At 61.0% G+C, this 17,201-nt stretch overlaps 1 protein-coding gene and 7 non-coding genes across 9 annotated transcripts in view; 1 reads left to right on the top strand and 7 right to left on the bottom strand.

Moving 5' to 3' along the window:
• Positions 1–778: 778 nt before the first annotated feature.
• Positions 779–897, bottom strand: LOC144261727 (5S ribosomal RNA). Its single transcript, XR_013345421.1, has one exon. It is a non-coding gene; the product is annotated as a 5S ribosomal RNA (ribosomal RNA).
• Positions 898–2,082: 1,185 nt separating this feature from the next.
• Positions 2,083–2,201, bottom strand: LOC144261768 (5S ribosomal RNA). The gene has a single exon (XR_013345460.1). It is a non-coding gene; the product is annotated as a 5S ribosomal RNA (ribosomal RNA).
• Positions 2,202–3,383: 1,182 nt separating this feature from the next.
• Positions 3,384–3,502, bottom strand: LOC144261633 (5S ribosomal RNA). The gene has a single exon (XR_013345345.1). It is a non-coding gene; the product is annotated as a 5S ribosomal RNA (ribosomal RNA).
• Positions 3,503–4,687: 1,185 nt separating this feature from the next.
• LOC144261621 (5S ribosomal RNA) lies at positions 4,688–4,806 on the bottom strand. Its single transcript, XR_013345333.1, has one exon. It is a non-coding gene; the product is annotated as a 5S ribosomal RNA (ribosomal RNA).
• A 1,185-nt stretch (positions 4,807–5,991) lies between these two features.
• On the bottom strand, positions 5,992–6,110 carry LOC144261637 (5S ribosomal RNA). The gene has a single exon (XR_013345349.1). It is a non-coding gene; the product is annotated as a 5S ribosomal RNA (ribosomal RNA).
• Positions 6,111–7,243: 1,133 nt separating this feature from the next.
• Positions 7,244–7,362, bottom strand: LOC144261655 (5S ribosomal RNA). The gene has a single exon (XR_013345367.1). It is a non-coding gene; the product is annotated as a 5S ribosomal RNA (ribosomal RNA).
• A 1,186-nt stretch (positions 7,363–8,548) lies between these two features.
• On the bottom strand, positions 8,549–8,667 carry LOC144261774 (5S ribosomal RNA). Its single transcript, XR_013345466.1, has one exon. It is a non-coding gene; the product is annotated as a 5S ribosomal RNA (ribosomal RNA).
• A 1,774-nt stretch (positions 8,668–10,441) lies between these two features.
• CRTAP (cartilage associated protein) overlaps positions 10,442–17,201 on the top strand; it is a 37,320-nt gene continuing 30,560 nt past the window's right edge. For both annotated transcript variants that reach the window (XR_013345303.1, XM_077811108.1), the window contains exons 1-2: positions 10,442–11,025; positions 16,908–17,057. Coding sequence is in view for 1 of the 2 variants with exons in the window: in XM_077811108.1 (XP_077667234.1) it covers positions 10,555–11,025; positions 16,908–17,057 (621 nt within the window). In the remaining variant the exon portion in view is untranslated. The remainder of the gene's footprint in view (positions 11,026–16,907; positions 17,058–17,201) is intronic.

Raw genomic sequence — 17,201 nt, 5'->3', positions numbered from 1 at the left:
CACGCACCCCGCAGGGGCAGCTCCCGCACAGCCCGCCCGCCTTTCCTCACAGCTCACGGTCCTCGCCACAGCTCTCACGCCTCCCTGGGGACGCCCTCCCGCACTTGGCCTGCCTTTTGCTCGCTCCGGGAAACCCGGGACGCGCCCCCCGGGGGCCTCCCCCTGCCCCGTCTCCCGCTTCGCAAGGCCCTGGGGGAGGCAGGATGGGCCACCGCCGCCTCCTCAGGGAGACCAGCCCAGAGGCGACCAGCACCCACCTTTCCCACTTACCGGCCCCGAAGCCGAGGCAGGGACTGCTCCAGGCCCGCAGGCAGCCTTCCCGGCCAAAAGGCCAGCGGCTGCCTCCCTCCCCTCACTTTCAAAGGGCCAGCTGCCAAGGAGGCAGGCTGGCAAAGGGCTTCCCTCAACCAGCCACCCCAAAGGCCCGGGCTGCGCCGCACGGCAAGGCTTCTGGCTTTCCTTTCTCCCAGCCTCCAGCGGCGGAGCTGAAGCGGCGGGCAGGGAGCGCGAGGGCAGACAGGCCTTGGGGCGCCTGCCGCCGCTTCGGCCAGCTGGCCTCCCACACCTGCTGCCAAGGGGGCAAGAGCGCCGGCTGGTAAGAAAAACAAAGACGCCACGGGGCCGGGCGCCCGAAGCCCTCGCCCTGGGCTGCGGCGGGCGAGGTGGCTACGGCCTGCGAGACCTTTGCGGAAGCAAGCGAGGACCAGGCGGCAAAAGCCTGTGCCGGAGAGAGACCTGCAGCCGGGCAGCGGCAGGGAGCGTGGCGAGGGCCGGCAAAAGCCTACAGCACCCAGTATTCCCAGGAGGTCTCCCATCCAAGTACTAACCAGGCCCGACCCTGCTTAGCTTCCGAGATCAGACGAGATCGGGCGTGTTCAGGGTGGTATGGCCGTAGACGCTGCTGCCTGCCGCTTTGCCTGCCTTTAAGCGAGCCCACAGACACCGCCCTGCCTGCTCCACGCCGCCCCCCCCCCCGCCCCCACACCGGCTCCGCAACGCGCTCACGCACGCGCACACGGACGCACGCACGCACGCACCACCGGCCTCGCACCCTAGCTTCCACACACCCAGGCTCACGCCCCGCACCACCATCCGCAGCCCCCGACCCCCGGCCCGCGCGCACCGCGACGAAGCCTCCTCCCCACCCCCCACAAATACACCCCCGCTCCCCTCTCACCACGCACTCGCTCCTCAGATGACGCCCTCACAAACTGCACGCACACACCCCGACACAAAACCCCCAGGGGAAACGCACCGCCCAGGACGGGGCTGCCGCCCGCACGCCTGCTCCCGCGCCTCACCTGCACGCACCCCGCAGGGGCAGCTCCCGCACAGCCCGCCCGCCTTTCCTCACAGCTCACGGTCCTCGCCACAGCTCTCACGCCTCCCTGGGGACGCCCTCCCGCACTTGGCCTGCCTTTTGCTCGCTCCGGGAAACCCGGGACGCGCCCCCCGGGGGCCTCCCCCTGCCCCGTCTCCCGCTTCGCAAGGCCCTGGGGGAGGCAGGATGGGCCACCGCCGCCTCCTCAGGGAGACCAGCCCAGAGGCGACCAGCACCCACCTTTCCCACTTACCGGCCCCGAAGCCGAGGCAGGGACTGCTCCAGGCCCGCAGGCAGCCTTCCCGGCCAAAAGGCCAGCGGCTGCCTCCCTCCCCTCACTTTCAAAGGGCCAGCTGCCAAGGAGGCAGGCTGGCAAAGGGCTTCCCTCAACCAGCCACCCCAAAGGCCCGGGCTGCGCCGCACGGCAAGGCTTCTGGCTTTCCTTTCTCCCAGCCTCCAGCGGCGGAGCTGAAGCGGCGGGCAGGGAGCGCGAGGGCAGACAGGCCTTGGGGCGCCTGCCGCCGCTTCGGCCAGCTGGCCTCCCACACCTGCTGCCAAGGGGGCAAGAGCGCCGGCTGGTAAGAAAAACAAAGACGCCACGGGGCCGGGCGCCCGAAGCCCTCGCCCTGGGCTGCGGCGGGCGAGGTGGCTACGGCCTGCGAGACCTTTGCGGAAGCAAGCGAGGACCAGGCGGCAAAAGCCTGTGCCGGAGGGAGACCTGCAGCCGGGCAGCGGCAGGGAGCGTGGCGAGGGCCGGCAAAAGCCTACAGCACCCAGTATTCCCAGGAGGTCTCCCATCCAAGTACTAACCAGGCCCGACCCTGCTTAGTTTCCGAGATCAGACGAGATCGGGTGTTTTCAGGGTGGTATGGCCGTAGACGCTGCTGCCTGCCGCTTTGCCTGCCTTTAAGCGAGCCCACAGACACCGCCCTGCCTGCTCCACGCCGCCCCCCCCCCCCGCCCCCACACCGGCTCCGCAACGCGCTCACGCACGCGCACACGCACGCACGCACGCACCACCGGCCTCGCACCCCAGCCTCCACACACCCAGGCTCACGCCCCGCACCACCACCCGCAGCCCCCGACCCCCGGCCCGCGCGCACCGCGACGAAGCCTCCTCCCCACCCCCCACAAATACACCCCCGCTCCCCTCTCACCACGCACTCGCTCCTCAGATGACGCCCTCACAAACTGCACGCACACACCCCGACACAAAACCCCCAGGGGAAACGCACCGCCCAGGACGGGGCTGCCGCCCGCACGCCCGCTCCCGCGCCTCACCTGCACGCACCCCGCAGGGGCAGCTCCCGCACAGCCCGCCCGCCTTTCCTCACAGCTCACGGTCCTCGCCACAGCTCTCACGCCTCCCTGGGGACGCCCTCCCGCACTTGGCCTGCCTTTTGCTCGCTCCGGGAAACCCGGGACGCGCCCCCCGGGGGCCTCCCCCTGCCCCGTCTCCCGCTTCGCAAGGCCCTGGGGGAGGCAGGATGGGCCACCGCCGCCTCCTCAGGGAGACCAGCCCAGAGGCGACCAGCACCCACCTTTCCCACTTACCGGCCCCGAAGCCGAGGCAGGGACTGCTCCAGGCCCGCAGGCAGCCTTCCCGGCCAAAAGGCCAGCGGCTGCCTCCCTCCCCTCACTTTCAAAGGGCCAGCTGCCAAGGAGGCAGGCTGGCAAAGGGCTTCCCTCAACCAGCCACCCCAAAGGCCCGGGCTGCGCCGCACGGCAAGGCTTCTGGCTTTCCTTTCTCCCAGCCTCCAGCGGCGGAGCTGAAGCGGCGGGCAGGGAGCGCGAGGGCAGACAGGCCTTGGGGCGCCTGCCGCCGCTTCGGCCAGCTGGCCTCCCACACCTGCTGCCAAGGGGGCAAGAGCGCCGGCTGGTAAGAAAAACAAAGACGCCACGGGGCCGGGCGCCCGAAGCCCTCGCCCTGGGCTGCGGCGGGCGAGGTGGCTACGGCCTGCGAGACCTTTGCGGAAGCAAGCGAGGACCAGGCGGCAAAAGCCTGTGCCGGAGGGAGACCTGCAGCCGGGCAGCGGCAGGGAGCGTGGCGAGGGCCGGCAAAAGCCTACAGCACCCAGTATTCCCAGGAGGTCTCCCATCCAAGTACTAACCAGGCCCGACCCTGCTTAGTTTCCGAATTCAGACGAGATCGGGTGTTTTCAGGGTGGTATGGCCGTAGACGCTGCTGCCTGCCGCTTTGCCTGCCTTTAAGCGAGCCCACAGACACCGCCCTGCCTGCTCCACGCCGCCCCCCCCCCTGCCCCCACACCGGCTCCGCAACGCGCTCACGCACGCGCACACGCACGCACGCACGCACGCACCACCGGCCTCGCACCCCAGCCTCCACACACCCAGGCTCACGCCCCGCACCACCATCCGCAGCCCCCGACCCCCGGCCCGCGCGCACCGCGACGAAGCCTCCTCCCCACCCCCCACAAATACACCCCCGCTCCCCTCTCACCACGCACTCGCTCCTCAGATGACGCCCTCACAAACTGCACGCACACACCCCGACACAAAACCCCCAGGGGAAACGCACCGCCCAGGACGGGGCTGCCGCCCGCACGCCCGCTCCCGCGCCTCACCTGCACGCACCCCGCAGGGGCAGCTCCCGCACAGCCCGCCCGCCTTTCCTCACAGCTCACGGTCCTCGCCACAGCTCTCACGCCTCCCTGGGGACGCCCTCCCGCACTTGGCCTGCCTTTTGCTCGCTCCGGGAAACCCGGGACGCGCCCCCCGGGGGCCTCCCCCTGCCCCGTCTCCCGCTTCACAAGGCCCCGGGGGAGGCAGGATGGGCCACCGCCGCCTCCTCAGGGAGACCAGCCCAGAGGCGACCAGCACCCACCTTTCCCACTTACCGGCCCCGAAGCCGAGGCAGGGACTGCTCCAGGCCCGCAGGCAGCCTTCCCGGCCAAAAGGCCAGCGGCTGCCTCCCTCCCCTCACTTTCAAAGGGCCAGCTGCCAAGGAGGCAGGCTGGCAAAGGGCTTCCCTCAACCAGCCACCCCAAAGGCCCGGGCTGCGCCGCACGGCAAGGCTTCTGGCTTTCCTTTCTCCCAGCCTCCAGCGGCGGAGCTGAAGCGGCGGGCAGGGAGCGCGAGGGCAGACAGGCCTTGGGGCGCCTGCCGCCGCTTCGGCCAGCTGGCCTCCCACACCTGCTGCCAAGGGGGCAAGAGCGCCGGCTGGTAAGAAAAACAAAGACGCCACGGGGCCGGGCGCCCGAAGCCCTCGCCCTGGGCTGCGGCGGGCGAGGTGGCTACGGCCTGCGAGACCTTTGCGGAAGCAAGCGAGGACCAGGCGGCAAAAGCCTGTGCCGGAGAGAGACCTGCAGCCGGGCAGCGGCAGGGAGCGTGGCGAGGGCCGGCAAAAGCCTACAGCACCCAGTATTCCCAGGAGGTCTCCCATCCAAGTACTAACCAGGCCCGACCCTGCTTAGCTTCCGAGATCAGACGAGATCGGGCGTGTTCAGGGTGGTATGGCCGTAGACGCTGCTGCTTGCCGCTTTGCCTGCCTTTAAGCGAGCCCACAGACACCGCCCTGCCTGCTCCACGCCGCCCCCCCCCCCGCCCCCACACCGGCTCCGCAACGCGCTCACGCACGCGCACACGCACGCACGCACGCACGCACCACCGGCCTCGCACCCCAGCCTCCACACACCCAGGCTCACGCCCCGCACCACCATCCGCAGCCCCCGACCCCCGGCCCGCGCGCACCGCGACGAAGCCTCCTCCCCACCCCCCACAAATACACCCCCGCTCCCCTCTCACCACGCACTCGCTCCTCAGATGACGCCCTCACAAACTGCACGCACACACCCCGACACAAAACCCCCAGGGGAAACGCACCGCCCAGGACGGGGCTGCCGCCCGCACGCCCGCTCCCGCGCCTCACCTGCACGCACCCCGCAGGGGCAGCTCCCGCACAGCCCGCCCGCCTTTCCTCACAGCTCACGGTCCTCGCCACAGCTCTCACGCCTCCCTGGGGACGCCCTCCCGCACTTGGCCTGCCTTTTGCTCGCTCCGGGAAACCCGGGACGCGCCCCCCGGGGGCCTCCCCCTGCCCCGTCTCCCGCTTCGCAAGGCCCCGGGGGAGGCAGGATGGGCCACCGCTGCCTCCTCAGGGAGACCAGCCCAGAGGCGACCAGCACCCACCTTTCCCACTTACCGGCCCCGAAGCCGAGGCAGGGACTGCTCCAGGCCCGCAGGCAGCCTTCCCGGCCAAAAGGCCAGCGGCTGCCTCCCTCCCCTCACTTTCAAAGGGCCAGCTGCCAAGGAGGCAGGCTGGCAAAGAGCTTCCCTCAACCAGCCACCCCAAAGGCCCGGGCTGCGCCGCACGGCAAGGCTTCTGGCTTTCCTTTCTCCCAGCCTCCAGCGGCGGAGCTGAAGCGGCGGGCAGGGAGCGCGAGGGCAGACAGGCCTTGGGGCGCCTGCCGCCGCTTCGGCCAGCTGGCCTCCCACACCTGCTGCCAAGGGGGCAAGAGCGCCGGCTGGTAAGAAAAACAAAGACGCCACGGGGCCGGGCGCCCGAAGCCCTCGCCCTGGGCTGCGGCGGGCGAGGTGGCTACGGCCTGCGAGACCTTTGCGGAAGCAAGCGAGGACCAGGCGGCAAAAGCCTGTGCCGGAGGGAGACCTGCAGCCGGGCAGCGGCAGGGAGCGTGGCGAGGGCCGGCAAAAGCCTACAGCACCCAGTATTCCCAGGAGGTCTCCCATCCAAGTACTAACCAGGCCTGACCCTGCTTAGCTTCCGAGATCAGACGAGATCGGGCGTGTTCAGGGTGGTATGGCCGTAGACGCTGCTGCTTGCCGCTTTGCCTGCCTTTAAGCGAGCCCACAGACACCGCCCTGCCTGCTCCACGCCGCCCCCCCCCCCGCCCCCACACCGGCTCCGCAACGCGCTCACGCACGCGCACACGCACGCACGCACGCACCACCGGCCTCGCACCCCAGCCTCCACACACCCAGGCTCACGCCCCGCACCACCATCCGCAGCCCCCGACCCCCGGCCCGCGCGCACCGCGACGAAGCCTCCTCCCCACCCCCCACAAATACACCCCCGCTCCCCTCTCACCACGCACTCGCTCCTCAGATGACGCCCTCACAAACTGCACGCACACACCGCCCGCACGCCCGCTCCCGCGCCTCACCTGCACGCACCCCGCAGGGGCAGCTCCCGCACAGCCCGCCCGCCTTTCCTCACAGCTCACGGTCCTCGCCACAGCTCTCACGCCTCCCTGGGGACGCCCTCCCGCACTTGGCCTGCCTTTTGCTCGCTCCGGGAAACCCGGGACGCGCCCCCCGGGGGCCTCCCCCTGCCCCGTCTCCCGCTTCGCAAGGCCCCGGGGGAGGCAGGATGGGCCACCGCCGCCTCCTCAGGGAGACCAGCCCAGAGGCGACCAGCACCCACCTTTCCCACTTACCGGCCCCGAAGCCGAGGCAGGGACTGCTCCAGGCCCGCAGGCAGCCTTCCCGGCCAAAAGGCCAGCGGCTGCCTCCCTCCCCTCACTTTCAAAGGGCCAGCTGCCAAGGAGGCAGGCTGGCAAAGGGCTTCCCTCAACCAGCCACCCCAAAGGCCCGGGCTGCGCCGCACGGCAAGGCTTCTGGCTTTCCTTTCTCCCAGCCTCCAGCGGCGGAGCTGAAGCGGCGGGCAGGGAGCGCGAGGGCAGACAGGCCTTGGGGCGCCTGCCGCCGCTTCGGCCAGCTGGCCTCCCACACCTGCTGCCAAGGGGGCAAGAGCGCCGGCTGGTAAGAAAAACAAAGACGCCACGGGGCCGGGCGCCCGAAGCCCTCGCCCTGGGCTGCGGCGGGCGAGGTGGCTACGGCCTGCGAGACCTTTGCGGAAGCAAGCGAGGACCAGGCGGCAAAAGCCTGTGCCGGAGGGAGACCTGCAGCCGGGCAGCGGCAGGGAGCGTGGCGAGGGCCGGCAAAAGCCTACAGCACCCAGTATTCCCAGGAGGAATCCCATCCAAGTACTAACCAGGCCCGACCCTGCTTAGTTTCCGAGATCAGACGAGATCGGGCGTGTTCAGGGTGGTATGGCCGTAGATGCTGCTGCCTGCCGCTTTGCCTGCCTTTAAGCGAGCCCACAGACACCGCCCTGCCTGCTCCACGCCGCCCCCCCCCCCCGCCCCCACACCGGCTCCGCAACGCGCTCACGCACGCGCACACGCACGCACGCACGCACGCACCACCGGCCTCGCACCCCAGCCTCCACACACCCAGGCTCACGCCCCGCACCACCATCCGCAGCCCCCGACCCCCGGCCCGCGCGCACCGCGACGAAGCCTCCTCCCCACCCCCCACAAATACACCCCCGCTCCCCTCTCACCACGCACTCGCTCCTCAGATGACGCCCTCACAAACTGCACGCACACACCCCGACACAAAACCCCCAGGGGAAACGCACCGCCCAGGACGGGGCTGCCGCCCGCACGCCCGCTCCCGCGCCTCACCTGCACGCACCCCGCAGGGGCAGCTCCCGCACAGCCCGCCCGCCTTTCCTCACAGCTCACGGTCCTCGCCACAGCTCTCACGCCTCCCTGGGGACGCCCTCCCGCACTTGGCCTGCCTTTTGCTCGCTCCGGGAAACCCGGGACGCGCCCCCCGGGGGCCTCCCCCTGCCCCGTCTCCCGCTTCGCAAGGCCCCGGGGGAGGCAGGATGGGCCACCGCCGCCTCCTCAGGGAGACCAGCCCAGAGGCGACCAGCACCCACCTTTCCCACTTACCGGCCCCGAAGCCGAGGCAGGGACTGCTCCAGGCCCGCAGGCAGCCTTCCCGGCCAAAAGGCCAGCGGCTGCCTCCCTCCCCTCACTTTCAAAGGGCCAGCTGCCAAGGAGGCAGGCTGGCAAAGGGCTTCCCTCAACCAGCCACCCCAAAGGCCCGGGCTGCGCCGCACGGCAAGGCTTCTGGCTTTCCTTTCTCCCAGCCTCCAGCGGCGGAGCTGAAGCGGCGGGCAGGGAGCGCGAGGGCAGACAGGCCTTGGGGCGCCTGCCGCCGCTTCGGCCAGCTGGCCTCCCACACCTGCTGCCAAGGGGGCAAGAGCGCCGGCTGGTAAGAAAAACAAAGACGCCACGGGGCCGGGCGCCCGAAGCCCTCGCCCTGGGCTGCGGCGGGCGAGGTGGCTACGGCCTGCGAGACCTTTGCGGAAGCAAGCGAGGACCAGGCGGCAAAAGCCTGTGCCGGAGGGAGACCTGCAGCCGGGCAGCGGCAGGGAGCGTGGCGAGGGCCGGCAAAAGCCTACAGCACCCAGTATTCCCAGGAGGTCTCCCATCCAAGTACTAACCAGGCCCCACCCTGCTTAGCTTCCGAGATCAGACGAGATCGGGCGTGTTCAGGGTGGTATGGCCGTAGCCGCTGCTGCCTGCCGCTTTGCCTGCCTTTAAGCGAGCCCACAGACACCGCCCTGCCTGCTCCACGCCGCCCCCCCCCCGCCCCCACACCGGCTCCGCAACGCGCTCACACACGCGCACACGCACGCACGCACGCACACACCACCGGCCTCGCACCCCAGCCTCCACACACCCAGGCTCACGCCCCGCACCACCATCCGCAGCCCCCGACCCCCGGCCCGCGCACACCGCGACGAAGCCTCCTCCCCACCCCCCACAAATACACCCCCGCTCCCCTCTCACCACGCACTCGCTCCTCAGATGACGCCCTCACAAACTGCACGCACACACCCCGACACAAAACCCCCAGGGGAAACGCACCGCCCAGGACGGGGCTGCCGCCCGCACGCCCGCTCCCGCGCCTCACCTGCACGCACCCCGCAGGGGCAGCTCCCGCACAGCCCGCCCGCCTTTCCTCACAGCTCACGGTCCTCGCCACAGCTCTCACGCCTCCCTGGGGACGCCCTCCCGCACTTGGCCTGCCTTTTGCTCGCTCCGGGAAACCCGGGACGCGCCCCCCGGGGGCCTCCCCCTGCCCCGTCTCCCGCTTCGCAAGGCCCCGGGGGAGGCAGGATGGGCCACCGCCGCCTCCTCAGGGAGACCAGCCCAGAGGCGACCAGCACCCACCTTTCCCACTTACCGGCCCCGAAGCCGAGGCAGGGACTGCTCCAGGCCCGCAGGCAGCCTTCCCGGCCAAAAGGCCAGCGGCTGCCTCCCTCCCCTCACTTTCAAAGGGCCAGCTGCCAAGGAGGCAGGCTGGCAAAGGGCTTCCCTCAACCAGCCACCCCAAAGGCCCGGGCTGCGCCGCACGGCAAGGCTTCTGGCTTTCCTTTCTCCCAGCCTCCAGCGGCGGAGCTGAAGCGGCGGGCAGGGAGCGCGAGGGCAGACAGGCCTTGGGGCGCCTGCCGCCGCTTCGGCCAGCTGGCCTCCCACACCTGCTGCCAAGGGGGCAAGAGCGCCGGCTGGTAAGAAAAACAAAGACGCCACGGGGCCGGGCGCCCGAAGCCCTCGCCCTGGGCTGCGGCGGGCGAGGTGGCTACGGCCTGCGAGACCTTTGCGGAAGCAAGCGAGGACCAGGCGGCAAAAGCCTGTGCCGGAGGGAGACCTGCAGCAGGGTTGCAGTAGGGAGCGTGGGTCTGCTATGGGCTCAGGTCCGCTATGGGCTCAGGTCCCTCAAGACGCTCTTACCTGGAGGCGCCTAGCCAAGCCCTTCACACTGTCCACTGGCCCCCCACCCACTATCTGGCTGAGACTGGCCAGGCTTCTGCAGCAGTCCGAGGTGGCTCAGCTCCAGGCAGACAGGTTTGTCCCACAAGTGGTAGGTAGCAGTGACTGTTTGGAGCCAGAGGTTCACTGGGGTCCGGCGAGGGGGCAGAGAGGAGCAGCGGCGTGAGGCCAGGGGGGCAGAGATTAGAAGGCCTTTACCAGCCGGCGGCCAGGCTCAGAGGAGCAAGTAGGGCGGGGAGCCAGCGGGGTCGCAGGGTGCAGTATAAGTGGAGCAGACCAGGGCCTTTTCTGAGCATGGGCAAGGCTCCATGGAGCCACTGGTGCCATTGTAAACTTGGTACTGCTGAGGTGTCTCTTGCTGTGTAGGAGCAGCAGTCAGGGTGCCTGACGGTTCTTCTCTCTTCCCATATTTGGCTCTGACACCTCATCTGCTGGGCGGGCAGGCGCAGTGCTTCTTTCCCCTGCCCTGCTGCCTGTCGGCCCGTCTCCTTCCCCCGTGCAAAGTGGGCGGACGGCCTATTGTCCATTTTTCCTAGGCTCCGCCTCGCCCGCTCTCCGAGCGTCGGCCGGGCTGGTCGCTGTCCGGTGGTGCCGGGTCGGGGTGCAGTGCTGGCGGCGGGCAGGATGGGCTGCGAGCGGCCGGGAGCAATGGGGTTGTGGCTGCTGCTGGGGCTGCTGCTGGCCGGGGCGCGGGCGCAGTACGAGCGCTACAGCTTCAAGAGCTTTCCCCGGGACGAGCTGATGCCGCTGGAGTCCGCTTACCGCTACGGCCTGGATCAGTACAGCAGCGAGAACTGGCCCGAGAGCGTCAGCTACCTGGAGGTGAGCATGCGGCTGCACCGCCTGCTGCGGGACAGCGAGGCCTTCTGCCACCTCAACTGCAGCGCCGCCCGCCTGCCGCCACGCGGCTCCCCGGCCCGCTTCGACGGCTTCCCGGAGCTGCGCCTCTTCGCAGACGTGCTGCATCGGGCGCAGTGCCTCAAGCGCTGCAAGCAGGGGCTGCCCGCCTTCCGCCAGTCCCAGCCCAGCCGCGAGGTGCTCGACGAGTTCCAGAGGCGAGAGCCCTACAAGTTCCTGCAGTACGCCTACTACAAGGTGAGGCCGCCCCGGGGCTCCCCCAGTGCCCCACTGCCCTGTCATACTCTCACCGCCCCCCAGTGCCCTACTGCCCTCTCGTACCCTCACTGCCCCCTGCTCCCCAATGCATCACTGTCCTGTCATACCTCCAGTGCCTCACTGTCTTACCCTACCCTATAGTGCCCCAGTGACCCACTGCCCTGTCATACACCCAGTGCCTCACTGCCTTACCCTACCCCATAGTGCTCTGTGCCCCGTCATACCCCAATGCCCTACTGCCACCCAGTGTCCCATTGCCCCATCATACACCCATTGCCTCGCTGCCACCCAGTGCCCCACTGCCCTGTCATACACCCAGTGCCCCACTGCCCACCCATGCCCCATTGCCCTAGAATAAACCCAGTGCCCCACACACTTTCTGCCCCCTTTACAACCCTGTGCACCTGGAGTGCCCACTGCCCTATCATATACCCACCATCCCCGTTGCACCTCCATGGCCCCTCCTTTGCCCCCACACCTGCTGCCCCATGACACTCCAGTGTTCCCTCTGTCCCTCACTGCCCCATTACACACCCAGTGTCCCAACACACTTACTGCCCCCTCTGCCCCATCACAGATACTGTGCCCCCACTTGAGTGCCCATCTCACCCACAGTGCCTGCACTGCCTCCCACCCGTCACAGACTCACTACCGCCCATGACCACTGCCTCATCATATTTTCAGTGCTGCTCACCACCGTATCATACTGCCACAATACACACACCATGGTCGCTGCTGTGTCATGCACTTACTGCCCTACCATCCAGCTAGTGTCCCCACTGCCCCCACCCCACTTTGTGCCCATTGCCTCCCCACCCTGTCATACACCCCAGTGCTCCCTGGCCCTGCACCCCACTACCTCCCCCAGCCCTATACCACAGTCTCATTTTGCAGTGTAATGTCTTTTACACCCTCCTCCAAACATGCACACCCTGCCTGAACTCACATTCCTCCCTTCCCATTTCCTATCTCATGTACTCCACTCTGTATTTCAGTGTAATGCTGCACCCGCCCTCTGTACATTCCCTCTCCCAGGATGTCCAACCACCTTATTGCACACCTCAATGTGCCCCTGGATGCACACCCCCACACACCCCTCCCTGTACTTGGGTTGCTTCCTACCTATTGCCTGTCCCCCTCACCCAATCACCTTCTTGAAGGTAATACTGCACCCCCTGCCCATTATCTCCCCATATATATCCTACTACTGGCTTCTTGTACACCCCAATGCCAAGTATGTGTACCCAATATCCTACCAGTTACACCTCAATCTCAGCCAACTGCCTTTGCCAGGCCATCCCATCCTACCGTCTATTGCATCATCTCATTCTTCGCTGCCTTCACCCAGGCCATCCCATTCCAATTTGCACTGCCTCCCCCAGGCCAGCTGAACTTCAAATAACCTAGTCTACTCTCTCATACATTTCCCCCCTCCCCCCCACCATTTCAGATTATCCCACCCCAGTCCCCACAATTCTCTTCTCCCACAGGTTATCCTGCTCCATTTCTCACTGCCTTACCTACATGTTATCTCCCTACTGGCTCCCCCAGGCCATCCTATCCCTTGTCCTCACTCTCTGACTTCCCTGTGCCATCTCACCCTCAAATCCTGTAGCCCGCTACTCCCATATGCTCCCATCTCATGCCCCTATAATATAATGCAGCTCTCATCACAACCCCATATTTTCTCGGTCTTCCCCCAAATCACCCCACCTGCATTACACCACTCAGGTCTTCTCTCACCAACTGCCTTACCCCTGCTGGAATTCTGCACCACTGCGCAATGCAGAATTTGTGCAAAATTCATGTTCCTCGCAGAATTTTATTTTTTCTTGCAGAATTTTTGATTTCCCACCCCCTTGGGCATCCCTGTCCCTGCCGCTCTTCACCCCAAGCTAGGCAGCACAGCAGACCCAGGCCTGGCTGCAGGGCCCAAGGGAGGAGAGGGGTGGGGGCAGGGGAGTGGATTTCCAAGTTCTCATTCCCTTGGCCAAATACAGCGACAGCCAGGATGCTCACATTCTGTCCTGTGCTGGGCAAGATGCGGCTATTTCACGTTTCCTATTTCAAGGAAATAGGACAACAATATCAAAAAGAGGAGCTTATTTTTCAGAGACATCACCCTATAACAGTGGCTCTCAAACTTTTTTAGTGGTGACCCCTTTCACATAGCAAGTCTCTGAGTGCGACCCCCCCTTATGAATTAAAAACACTTTTTTATATATTTAACACTATTATAAGTGCTGGAGGCAAAGCGGGGTTTGGGGTGGAGGTTGACAGCCCGCAACCCCCTGAGGGGTCCCGACCCCCAGTTTGAGAACCCCTGCCCTATAATGTTTTATTCAGGAGGATCACTTGTAGTACATGATATGATTTTTTTTTTTTTTTTTTTTGGTGGTTGCTGCTTGAAAGCATATTCTTTATATGATAAAGTGCTTTTTAGGATTCGTCTGCATGGGAAATTTCTACCATTTACACCAGCATAACACCCTGTGTGCCCACTCTTATTCCATTATAAGGGTGGCTTCTTCTAGTATAAGCTAAACCCCTTGTGAAGTAACAACCTAAACCAGAAATCTTCCGAATTGTCATGAAATAAACTGGAAAAAAACAAAACGCTTATGTCAGAATAAGAGTGTTCATGCAGGGGTAGGGAGCAATTTCGACATAACTAGGTTGATTTAAATTCATACCTAATACAAACAAACAGAAATTCCAGTGTAGAGAAGTAATGTAGTATCTCCTTATTAGATACAAGTTGCAGGACATGAGGTACCAAATACATTTCTTTAAAAATGAATGGGGAGTGAACTGAGCTGTAGCTCACGAAAGCTTATGCTCAAATAAATTTGTTAGTCTCTAAGGTGCCACAAGTACTCCTTTTCTTCTTCCCTCAACTCATATTCACACTCTTAATTCCCAAACCAATATATACCTGACCATACCAGGCCTAATTTATCCACCTGTCCCCCAACCTGTCTTCACCACCCATTCCCTTTACAGAGTATGCAGTCTTTACAAAGTACTTTTGATCACGATAGCAAGCATGCCTGATTCATAAAATGTTTATGCATAAAGTATTCAGTAAATTCCTAGAGAACATCAGTGCCTTAACTCAAACAACAACAAAAGTATATGAGAGATCATTTGCAGAATATATTATAATTTGCGATTTGATTCAATCATCAGCTTTAAGAGCTTTACGTGGCTTCTACATTCTAGGCATCTTGCAGCTAAAGATCACTGAAGGCCCCACAAGCCGTTTCTTGACTGATTGTTAAGGAAGGAATGTTTGTCATTTATTTTCTCCATAACACCACTGATGGGAAACTTTGGATGAAATTTTTCAGGTGACTTAGTATTTATTCATGGGAGTGTAGAAAAGAAACTTTGCCACGTCTCAGCTCCTGGGAGCAGATATTCTTATTCCCGCATTTGCTCCTTTGAAGGGTCAGGTTTGTCTTTCTCATTTCTGCTGAGTTTACTTTCTTCAATATGTATATAACTTTATTTTTAAATGAAGCACACTGAGATTACAAATAAATCATGGACTAAGCAAAAGAGAAATAAAGATCAGCCTAACCACCAAACAGGTTTGAAGAGTAAAGCACAAGACACAAAGCAGAACTGGACATTTGACGAAAGTGCAGCTGAGTTTATTCTTGGCCTTTGCTATGTCTGGCCTGATTACACATCTAATATGTGGAGAAGGCTAATAAATGCTACTGGCAACATTCCAGCTCCTTGACAGTTATAGCTTCACAGCAGCCAGGATATACTTAACGGTGGGACTGGCAATTTTGTGCCCTTTCTCCTCTTGTTTTAGTCAATAGGAATGAAATTTTTCTTCCTATAAGCAAAAATGTTGGGGTTTTGTGCATGTCTGTTTTGGGTTTTTTTTTCATAAGTATATTTGCATAAGCTACTTCAGACATTGTGAAGAGCCCACTGGATTGTGTTGGCCAGGATCTTAGCTTATCATAGCATGGGATGGGGAGAAAATGGTTTAGCACTTCCAGAAATGTGAGATGATTCCCTCCCCCGCACCCCGCCTCCAGCTAACTTGGCATGTAAATTGTTCTAGGTACCAAATGCATATTTTGCTAAAAGAAAAGGAGTACTTGTGGCACCTTAGAGACTAACACATTTATTTGAGCATAAGCTTTCATGAGCTACAGCTCACTTCATCGGATGCATGCAGTAGAAAATACAGTGGGGAGATTTTATATACACAGAGAACATGAACCAATGGGTGTTACCATACACACTGTAACGAGAGGTTTCAGAGTAGCAGCCGTGTTAGTCTGTATCCACAAAAAGAAAAAGAGTACTTGCAGTACCTTAGAGACTAACAAATTTATTTGAGCATAAGCTTTCGTGAGCTACAGCTCACTTCATCGGACTGTAATGAGAGTGATCAGGTAAGGTGAGCTATTACCAGCTGGGCGGGTGGTGGGTGGGGGGGGGACCTTTTGTAGTGATAATCAAGGTGGGCCATTTCCAGCTAAATATCTCTGATGTGGCTCAAAGGGACAATGTCAGTTTGAAATCTGGTCAATTAAAGAAATGACCAGGTAGTGTATTGGCCTATCAGTCCACTACCCAATTGTTGTGGGTTTATAACAGGATTTTCCTAGGTGCTTTTTTTTTGTTTGTTTTTTAATATTTTTCTGTCCCCTGTTGCTGTGTGAATGATTACACAAACAGCCAAGGAAGCTGGCAGACTGAGCCCAATTCAGCATCCATTTATGCACAAAAGTGGTGCAGGATTGGGCCCTATGCAAAGGAAACTGTTAATGTTATGCATTGACCGTTATATGAATTGGGAGAAAACATTTTTTTTTTAAATTGCCGGTCTCTTTGATTTATAATAATCATAGCTGCTACTTGTAACAATAGGTAGTAACCATTAAGACAGAATGAACAGTTCAGAACTGTATTGGTAGCAGTAAAACTCACCAGAATCATGTCACCTTTACTCTGCTGATGCTTGGCAATGCTTTCAAGTAGCAGAGCAGACCCGCTGGAGCTGTGGCCTCACTAATTGCCCTCCTTTCCCACCATTATCTTTTGTTCTCTGCATAGTGGGTGTCTGATTAAATTCTTCATGTTCTACAATGTAGCACCTTACTGCAGTTTATTTAGATTGTGAGCTCCTTAGCTCATAGACAGTGTTTTTTTTTCTGGGTTTTGTACAGTAGATTGTAGAGCAGATTATCGGTGTTTAAGAAATAAAAAGTAAGACACCAGAGCAAATGTAATACTTGAATTACAAAATAGCATCCAGAAATCTAATGATCTGGAGTACGTGGCTTTTAAGCAGTCAAACAGTGGAGTGATTTATTGTAATTGAGCAATATGGCATGTTCTAGTGCCTTGCAACACTTAGGGTGTGAATTCATGGTAAATACACATGGTAAATGCACATTTTTTTTTCCTCCAGTTTATGCCAGGAATCAATCACTTTTTTTTTTTTTTTTTTAATAGTGTAACTCCACACCACACAGTTTTGTTGAAAAAGAACATTGGGTACAATTCCTCTTCAGACCTGCAAAGAAAATGTTTAATGTGTGTGTTATTCTGCTTCAGAGTTGAAGTTGGTTCTCTTTATTTAAATAAATACATCTTTTTGTTCGGTATTTACCACTAAATCTACCTTCTGGTTCTCGTAGCCAGTTATATGAACTTGCTGATTCTGGAGTTGTATTGCTTTGCATGCAGAGTGAAAAGTCTCCAGGGGTCATTCATCGATTCTGCTAAGTGGAAATAAATATATGTACAATGAGATGGAAGGAAAGTTTGCTGGCAAAAATCAAATAACTTAAAAAAGCAGCTTGTTGTGTGTTGTTCTTCCTGTTTAGGCTAATAACTTTCCAAAAGCCATTGCAGCAGCTCATACATTTCTGCTGAAGCACCCAAATGACGAGATGATGCAGAGGAATATGGCTTATTACAAGAGCATGCCTGATGCCGAGGAGCATATTAAAGACTTGGAGACAAAGCCATATGAAGTAAGTTCTCTACCTGCAGTCTGCTCTCCTTGAATACCTCCATTGACTTTCTTTCTCATTGCATTAGATTCAAGGTTCTCGTTCTTCTATATAATCTTGCTCTGAACTCTATCTCTATTTTCCATCCCATTCCCTCTCATCTTC

The sequence above is a fragment of the Eretmochelys imbricata genome, chromosome 2 (genome assembly GCF_965152235.1).
Source record: "Eretmochelys imbricata isolate rEreImb1 chromosome 2, rEreImb1.hap1, whole genome shotgun sequence".
Classification (NCBI taxonomy): domain Eukaryota; kingdom Metazoa; phylum Chordata; order Testudines; family Cheloniidae; genus Eretmochelys; species Eretmochelys imbricata.
The sequence above is the reverse complement of the archived record's forward strand: the minus strand, read 5'-3'. Positions and strand labels throughout refer to the sequence as shown.